Source organism: Aplysia californica, unplaced genomic scaffold, assembly GCF_000002075.1.
Source record: "Aplysia californica isolate F4 #8 unplaced genomic scaffold, AplCal3.0 scaffold00066, whole genome shotgun sequence".
Classification (NCBI taxonomy): Eukaryota; Metazoa; Mollusca; class Gastropoda; order Aplysiida; family Aplysiidae; genus Aplysia; species Aplysia californica.
Window position 1 is genome coordinate 1817632 of NW_004797336.1, and position 10008 is coordinate 1827639.

At 37.8% G+C, this 10008-nt stretch overlaps 1 protein-coding gene across 4 annotated transcripts in view; it reads left to right on the forward strand.

Moving 5' to 3' along the window:
- Positions 1 to 8562, forward strand: part of LOC101855326 (uncharacterized threonine-rich GPI-anchored glycoprotein PJ4664.02) — a 114904-nt gene extending 106342 nt beyond the window's left edge. For 2 of the 4 annotated variants that reach the window (XR_220232.3, XR_001184687.2), the window contains exons 9-10: positions 2412 to 5414; positions 7832 to 8562. Coding sequence is in view for 2 of the 4 variants with exons in the window: in XM_005093595.3 (XP_005093652.1) it covers positions 2412 to 2566 (155 nt within the window). In the remaining 2 variants the exon portion in view is untranslated. Of the gene's footprint in view, positions 1 to 2380; positions 6146 to 7831 lie in introns of those variants that run through there. The other 2 variants (XM_005093595.3, XM_035968533.1) reach the window with 2 other exon arrangements.
- Positions 8563 to 10008: the final 1446 nt, after the last annotated feature.

A 10008-nucleotide genomic window follows, 5' to 3' on the forward strand; every position in this document is an offset into this window, starting at 1 on the left:
ATCAATCATGATGATGATGATAACAATAATGGTATTAATAATAATAATAACAATAATAATAATAATTGCATTTATATGGCATGTAATCACGCTCAACAGTATACCCTATGCTCAACTCAGAAACCACCTGAGCTTCCTGGGAAGTATACATACAGTGCAAGCTGTGGATTACATATGCTGAAACACTGTCAAACTGACATGGTCCTTTGCTATCTTAAGCCAGATACCCATTTCCACCTGGATGAGGTTAGGAAAATTTGTGTGAAGTGCCTTTCCCAGGACTCGTCAGGCCCCTGACAGAATTTGAACCCACGACCTTATGGTTGAGAGTCTGAGAGCCTAACCACTAGACCACCGACGTCACTAGAAGTCCGAGGTAGTTGAATGAAAGCTTTCCAGTCTGCAGTCCATCTGGTTTTTCAGTAGATAGCCTACATTTCCAATCTGTTCCTTGCCTTTCAGACACTGACATTGCCTTATGCCATTTCTTATTGTACTCATCACTATTTCTACGTTTTGGTGGAATTTTGCCTGGGCTGACAGCCTGAACAAGCCTACTCTTCTCCACCTTTCAACTTCAACCACCAAGTCAGGACTCCCAAGGTTTTGGTCCATTTCTAAGAAATCCCGGTACTGATGAGCCTCTGTGATGGATAAAAGCAGGATAATGAAGATGACTATGAGAAGGAGTTGTTTTAGATCAATTTTTTCAACTAGATTCAGCTTACATCTGCTAGTACTCCAATGAATAGCTACAAATCTATACCACAAATTTGTTCTTTATTTTCTGCGTTAGGTATGACTCATTTTCAGATGTTATTTCAAATTTTAGATAAACGCTTTTGAAAGACTTTGTTGGGGACTAATTTTTAGGATGCATTTTCAGGAAATAAAACCTTCTAATTAAGCAGTGGTCTGTCTTGTATTTGTGTTTTGGTAAGGTCATATGAGCACGCGGGACGCATTAAACATTTTCGATTGGTAGGAAATTTTGAATTTTGCTCGGGTGGCGACTGAAGCCTACTCTTATCGTTTTTAGACCACCAAGGGGTCTTTAACGTGCGCAACTTGCACACGGGACCTCCGAGATTTTTCACCCTTGTCCGAGAAGGCTAGGTGTAGATCTTTCCTTCCAAAAGACCAGGGGTGTGGCTGAAAGACAGCAGTAAGAAGGGGTCAAAGATTAGCAGTAGAAAGGCTGCAGAAAGAATCAGGAGCCCAGAGGAGCGGCACTTATTTATACGGAGAAGACCCGAAAAGACAAAAAAAAAAAAAAAAAGACCTGAGAAGACCCGAAAAGACACTAAATGACCCAAAAAGACATACATGATTTATTTATTCATTGTTTATTTATTTGTCACAAACAGATCGATAATAATATAGGCTAGACAGCCGTGGACAAGACATGACTCGGACCCCACCGTATTGAAGTGTCCTCTGAATGTACCATGTTTTTTTTGGTCGAAAAACAAACATCTGTCCTAGCCTAAATACTCATTTCTTTCATTTGCTTAAAGGGGGGTATTATTATCGATCTGTTTGTGACAAATAAATAAACAATAAATAAATAAACCATGTATGTCTTTTCGAGTCATTTAGTGTCTTCTCGGGTCTTTTCGGCTGTCTTCTCGGGTCTTTTTGGGTCTTCTCGGTAAAAATAGTACCCCAGAGGAGGGGGCAAAGGAGGTGAGGGGGTGGGGCAGAAATTGAAGACGAAAGCAGATGACAGAACATTGTTAGAGAGCAGGAAAGGAGGTGAAAGGAGACAATTTGAGAGAAGAAAATTTTTCGTTCGCTACCGGGATTTGAACCCGAGACCTTTGAATGAGAGGTGAACACCTTAACCTCTAGGCCACGAGAGCCCCCCCCCCGTCTTGTATGCATTTTAAAAATTATTTCTTGAAACAACCCAAAATAATCATTGAAGTCTAGTATCGGTGAGAATAGAAGAAAGTACAGGATTCTTTTTATTTTGGGGGGGGGGGGGGGGTTCTGAGGAAAGAGTCTTATTTTTTATGACGGAGAAACAGAGCACTTTGACCAGTCAATAAAATAAATTAATGGAAGAGTAGAGTGGATGAAATACTGAATGTTGTTATTGTTTTTGTTCATGTTTAGCAAACATCTCGCACAGAATGCCTTCACTTGTTTAATAGATAATGCAGGGCGTTTCTTAAAATGGCTTATAAAACGAAATTCTAACGCTATGTTGTTTAAGGCATACTGAGTATCTCTGCAAATTAGGAAACAGTTGTCCTTAAAGATTATCTATTTGTTATAAGCCTTTTTTTACATACCGGTACAAAGAAAAGAAGGCAATCAGTGGTGATATCTGCTTGTGTATTTTCAAGAATATTTCTCTTGTGTTTCTGCTTTAAAGATTGAAATGTTGTTTGTTTTCCTCTCTGCAGGAGGTCCTGCAGAAAAATGTGGACAGCTGAAGGTGAAGGATGAGATCTTGGAGGTCAATGGAGTAGACTTTACAAACATGAGACACTATGAAGCATGGAACCACCTAAAATTCCTTGATGATGGAGAAGTTCACATCACTGTGCGACGTCATTAGCATATTGATCAAGCATCTGTAGAGATTGTATTTGTTAACAGCTGAATTGTCACACTCTGTACATCCTGTTTATACTAACCATATGTTTTGTGTGAATATTTATTTAAAGAGCTTTTTGTATGTAAACCATATAAACAGGGACTGTTATGATTTGTGTATTTCTTGAATCTGTATGATAATGTCTGTTCTCTTGTATTCTGTGATGTTGAAGAAGCCTACTGTGGGCTGGTGATACCTGAGAAACATATGTAAAGATCACATGGTTTTTGTGTATACTGAAATATTATCTCTGACTATAGGGCTATTTATGGCTGACAGACAGAGCCAGGTGTAGACTCCTGTAGCAAAATAATGAAGTCTTACAGCACCAACAACTCAGTTCAGAGCTAAGAACAATGTCTCTCTTGTTTATTGTCTCATCATTCAGGCATCCTATGGGCCATTTTCACACTGATACATTCAACTTTGATTCATACTCAGTAATTGAACCATTGAAGCATCTTATGCAGAAGTCTAAATGTTCTTGATACCTTCACTACCAAGCCTTCTCTAATAACCCACTAAACAGCCTGAGACTGTCTTAAGGCATACTGTGTATGGAGTCAGGAAGAACCCAACTTGCTAAATGCTCTGCATTAACAAATTTTCCCTCAGCAATGATGTGCTGGACTCAAACCTTAACAATAAGAAGTCCCTTCAAATAAGTATGAAAAATAATAAGTACCACAGATATCTTTGCCAATAGCCATTACCATGCTGCTTCAATTGTTAAGAATTAAAATTTGCACCCCTTCCCTGTCTCAACTTCTTGTCTTTCCAACTGATCTTTCAAGTTTCATTTCTTCCTCTTTAGTTCCATGGCCATGTGTGAGCAGATCAGGAAAAAAAACACTTTCTTACTTAAATATGCATCCGTTTGTCTCTTCTGAGTGGACAATCGTCTCACTTACTGAGTATATTTGGACAACTATTAAACAACCATCACTTAAACATATTTTCTGTGCTTGTCATTGTTTTCGTGGATATTTGTTTTGACCAAGCTATGCAGTAACTAAATTGTATTATGTCATAAACATGAGGAGCACTAGCAGCTCAACTGTCTCTGGCGCTGATGTTTTGTTGTTCTCTCCGTTTCAATGATTTCCTGTGGTAAATATGTCTCCACCTGGAGCCAGGTTCATCAATGGTTGTGATTTTGTATATTTTTGTATAACTTTTTTGCATATACCACGTACATATAAACTGTTCTGTAGATCTTCTTTGTGTTGACACAGTTAATATTTTTTGCTTTCAATCACATTAGCTTTATATTCCATTGTTGTACAGCTTTACGTTTTTTTTAAGTTTGTGAAGGCATGTTTGACAATTTTGTAGTCTGCATGATTTGAGAATGCTGTAGATGATACAAAACTAAAATTTCTTGATTTAATTTAACTGTTCATCTTTATCGGTTGGATTATTCCTTTTCTTCAAATTTCTGTTGCAATTTCAACTATTTCAATTCTTCTAGGCCAGGCAGGCAATACAAGAAATGATTGAGGAAGGGTTTCTTGCCTTTTTGTGGTCTTCAAGCTCTGCTGCTTTCAAATTCAGTTGTTCCATGACCTCAAAAGTTGTCAGAGTGTAATTTTATTCCAACTGAGTTTACATTGTCTGCATTTAATGTTATAGCAGTAATTATATATACCGTATATCATTGTGTATAGGATGCAAATAAGATGCAGCAAGCACCATGACCTGAATTATTATTTGGAGTTTGAATTAATAACCAAACAAATCAGCTGTAGGGATGACAACTTTCTTATCTCATTGATAAGCTGCAGGGCAATTTTGAAGACTGATTCTTTTGGTTAAAAAATGCATCCTATAAGCAATGATATATGGCAGTTGTTTATTATGATTGATGGCCTTCAAACCTCTGAAAATTGATAAGGGACCAAATATGCAGAGATACTTGTGGACATGCATGTGTTTGCCTGTATGTGAGTGTGTTGGGGGAGCAAGTTTCTGTTATAATTTGATTAATTTGCATTTGAACAATTTGAGAACTTGCTAATTTCACATATATAACAGTTCTGGTTGTGATGAGAATTTGCAACGAAACTTTATAAAAATTCATATGTCTCATGAAGGATTTTGTGGTCTATGCAATTTATTCCTTTGTATCAACGAAGTTTACATTTCAGTTATTCAACTGAAAACTGCAGAACACTTTTGTTTTCATTTTCATGTTGGAGGCACCGTCTGTGTTTTAATTAACAGATTTAAAAGCTTTTGTGTAAGTAAGTGAGGTTTCAGTATAGCGATATTTATACTTTTTGCTCTTTGTTAGCATTAATCAGCACTATATTGAGGTACACATTGTAACAGAATGGACTAATCTTTTAAAGTTTGAAAACTTTAGGCACCAATTACTCTCTGTTAAAATTCATTCATATTGTATCTAGTGGGCTGCTTTAACATAAAACAAATTTTGGAAATTAAGGAATGGATTTTGCTCTGCCCTTAGCACAAGGTCCACGAAATAAAAAGTGCACAGGTTACTCCAGCTTGTAAACATTGATAGCAGTGTTCACCACTGGACCGTCACAATTTTTTTGGTGATAATGTAGACCTGATTATTATTTGTGATATAATATCTTTTCAAGGAACCGTACATGTTACATAAAGGTTTTGATTCATATTTATAAATACAGCAAGGCTAAAGTTAATATATTTTCCTTGCAAGTTTATGTGGGCTTATATTTTTCTCTTATGACTTTCATCATTATTATCATTTTTATTATATTATTATTACTATTATTATTATTATTACTATTATTATTATTATTATCATAATTATTATTAGGTTTATACTTTTTATATTACTGAAAGTTTAATTTTGATTCGCACTGTCAACATATTTTTTACTCCCAAAAGGGTTCTGCTAGTATATGGTAAACTCTGTTGATTGTTTCCCTCTCTTGGTTTCAAAATACCTGGAAAGAGGTTTTAATGAAAGGATATCGTACTACATGAAGCAGTAGCAAATGTTTGGCCTAGCAGGGTATCTTAAGATATTTTGTGCATTCGCATGTTTCAGGTAAATTTATCAGTACATCAACAGGTTCCGTCAGTTGATTTAACTTTATTGATTACAATTTATTGGCAAATTCTTATTGATTGTATTATGGTACCTATGAGTTCAAAGCAGAATGATATTTGATTGTGACTGAAATAAATTGTGGCAAAGCACTTTTCATTCTAAATGTAACCTGTTTACAAATTTTATCATATTTTACTGAAACAAAACCATAAATAATAAACAGGAAAGGGGGAGAGAGAGAGAGAGAGAGAAAGAGAGAGAGAGAGATAAAGAGAGAGTATAGAAAAAAGTGAGAGAGAATGATGAGAGAGAATAAAAGGGGGTGGGTTGTTAAAGATGTGCAAAAAAAGGAATGATTGTTTCACTGTCCATGAGTTCTGATGAAGCTTTGCCTATATCTACGGGCTACTGTATCTAACCAATGAACTATACGACAACAATACCATGATAATATATATTCATAACCAGATATCGAAATAAACATCTGGACTGTATGATAATGACTTTTGTCCTTTCATATTGTGTGTCTCCATGCCTGATTATATATTCATCTACCATTCTACTGCCTCTATGTCACCTGATGCTTGTTCCTACAACTATAAAGGTCATTGGTTTTGGTTTTTAGCCTATATTTTGTGAAGAAAAGAGACTGGGCATTGATGTTTTGTTTGTTTCATAGTTATTACTATTAGTCTTGTCCCCCACCCTCCACCCCCACCCCCTCCTGCCTTTTTTCAATGGAACGCTGTTACAACTTTTCAACAATTTGCTTGGCTAACCCGTTTATTATACTTTACTCTCCCTGGATGTAAGGTGTTGCTGCCTGTTAGGTACATACAGCTTTTATTCACTTATTCCATCACTACCATGACTACCAAATAAGCTTTTGCAGCTGGTTGAAGTGAGGTAAATAGATTTTCCCTACATATGCAACTCTACCTGTCCATGCTGGGAATATAGCTTTTAGCCCATCGTCTATTTGAGAGATAGACAGATTTTGTTCATGATGATGATGATGATGGTGGTTGTCAAAATTTTCCCTACTTCAATTGTCTGATTCCTTAACTTTTGAGGAAAGACAGGTGATTGTACTATTGTCTGTAGTGTAATAATAGTTGGGGTTTTCGCTGTTTCACGTTTCATGCAGAAAACATGAGATTAATTCCCTCAGAGAAAAGCTATTTGATCAAGTATCCCAGTTACCCGGCGTGTCATTTCCTATTCAGCTTGGTTAGCCCAGTCAGGAAGGCCTAAAATATCCTACCTCCTGCAAAGACAAATGTTAAGTATGGTGTAGAGAGGGAGTGATTATAGGGTGCCATTGCTAGGCCATTCTTCTGTAGCCTATCCCGGGCTGTTCCTGTATATATTTTGTTTTGCTCTTTCCTTGATCTAAATGACAGTTATGTCTATGTGTTTTTCTTTACCTCAGCCTTCCCAGACAAAGATGAACAAGCACGCTGACGTCCGTTTTTTCCTAGTATCTTTTCCTGATTCTCTGCGCTACACTGTCCTCCCTGTTTACTGCAGATACTGGTTGGACATTCACACTTGTATATGGACGCACACGCATACATACTCACACATGCACGCATACACGCGCGCCCGCGTGCATATACACCATGCACCAAAGACACACACACAAACACTAACGAGCGCACACACACACACACACACGCACTCACACACACACGCACGCACACATTCACGCACTAATGTGCACGTCTGTCTGTCTTGTCTATGTTTGTCTCTACATGGACACACATACTCACACACACACACACACACACACACACACACACACTCAGCTTCGCGCACTGGCCTGCCTACCTTCATACCTACTGGCTAAGTCGAAGCACGTTAATCCCTCGTGGACGCTGAGCGTCGTTTTTCCCTGTGAGTTGCATGCCGTCGCTAAAACCTCAGCCGTTTGTCTACACTGCAGGAATCTCCTTACACCTAATTAATGGACTTTTACTTTTCACTTTTCCTTGTTGACAGTTCGTTCTTCTCAGACTGTTTCTGTACCTTTATTTTTCTTCCTCGTCCGTTTGCTATCCATCCATCTATCTATTTATCTATCTATCAATCTATCTATCTATCTATCTATCTATCTATCTATCTATCTACCTTTCTATCACCTACCTACCCACCTGTCTGTCTGTCTGTCTGATTATTAGGTTTATACTTTTTATATTACTGAAAGTTTAATTTTGATTCGCACTGTCAACATATTTTTTACTCCCAAAAGGGTTCTGCTAGTATATGGTAAACTCTGTCGATTGTTTCCCTCTCTTGGTTTCAAAATACCTGGAAAGAGGTTTTAATGAAAGAATATCGTACTACATGAAGCAGTAGCAAATGTTTGGCCTAGCAGGGTATCTTAAGATATTTTGTGCATTCGCATGTGTCAGGTAAATTTATCAGTACATCAACAGGTTCCGTCAGTTGATTTAACTTTATTGATTACAATTTATTGGCAAATTCTTATTGATTGTATTATGGTAGCTATGAGTTCAAAGCAGAATGATATTTGATTGTGACTGAAATAAATTGTGGCAAAGCACTTTTCATTCTAAATGTAACCTGTTTACAAATTTTATCATATTTTACTGAAACAAAACCATAAATAATAAACAGGAAAGGGGGAGAGAGAGAGAGAGAGAGAAAGAGAGAGAGAGAGATAAAGAGAGAGTATAGAAAAAAGTGAGAGAGAATGATGAGAGAGAATAAAAGGGGGTGGGTTGTTAAAGATGGGCAAAAAAAGGAATGATTGTTTCACTGTCCATGAGTTCTGATGAAGCTTTGCCTATATCTACGGGCTACTGTATCTAACCAATGAACTATACGACAACAATACCATGATAATATATATTCATAACCAGATATCGAAATAAACATCTGGACTGTATGATAATGACTTTTGTCCTTTCATATTGTGTGTCTCCATGCCTGATTATATATTCATCTACCATTCTACTGCCTCTATGTCACCTGATGCTTGTTCCTACAACTATAAAGGTCATTGGTTTTGGTTTTTAGCCTATATTTTGTGAAGAAAAGAGACTGGGCATTGATGTTTTGTTTGTTTCATAGTTATTACTATTAGTCTTGTCCCCCACCCTCCACCCCCCCACCCCCTCCTGCCTTTTTTCAATGGAACGCTGTTACAACTTTTCAACAATTTGCTTGGCTAACCCGTTTATTATACTTTACTCTCCCTGGATGTAAGGTGTTGCTGCCTGTTAGGTACATACAGCTTTTATTCACTTATTCCATCACTACCATGACTACCAAATAAGCTTTTGCAGCTGGTTGAAGTGAGGTAAATAGATTTTCCCTACATATGCAACTCTACCTGTCCATGCTGGGAATATAGCTTTTAGCCCATCGTCTATTTGAGAGATAGACAGATTTTGTTCATGATGATGATGATGATGATGGTGGTTGTCAAAATTTTCCCTACTTCAATTGTCTGATTCCTTAACTTTTGAGGAAAGACAGGTGATTGTACTATTGTCTGTAGTGTAATAATAGTTGGGGTTTTCGCTGTTTCACGTTTCATGCAGAAAACATGAGATTAATTCCCTCAGAGAAAAGCTATTTGATCAAGTATCCCAGTTACCCGGCGTGTCATTTCCTATTCAGCTTGGTTAGCCCAGTCAGGAAGGCCTAAAATATCCTACCTCCTGCAAAGACAAATGTTAAGTATGGTGTAGAGAGGGAGTGATTATAGGGTGCCATTGCTAGGCCATTCTTCTGTAGCCTATCCCGGGCTGTTCCTGTATATATTTTGTTTTGCTCTTTCCTTGATCTAAATGACAGTTATGTCTATGTGTTTTTCTTTACCTCAGCCTTCCCAGACAAAGATGAACAAGCACGCTGACGTCTGTTTTTTCCTAGTATTTTTTCCTGATTCTCTGCGCTACACTGTCCTCCCTGTTTACTGTAGATACTGGTTGGACATTCCCTCTTGTATATGGACGCACACGCATACATACTCACACATGCACGCATACACGGGCGCCCGCGTGCATATACACCATGCACCAAAGACACACACACAAACACTAACGAGCGCACACACACACACACACACACACACGCGCGCGCGCACTCACACACACACGCACGCACACATTCACGCACTAATGTGCACGTCTGTCTGTCTTGTCTATGTTTGTCTCTACATGGACACACATACTCACACACACACACACACACACACACACACACACACACACACACACGCACACGCACTCACACACTCACGCACACATTCACGCACTAATGTTCATCTGTCTGTCTTGTCTCTCTGTTTGTCTCTACATGTACACATACTCATATACACACACAC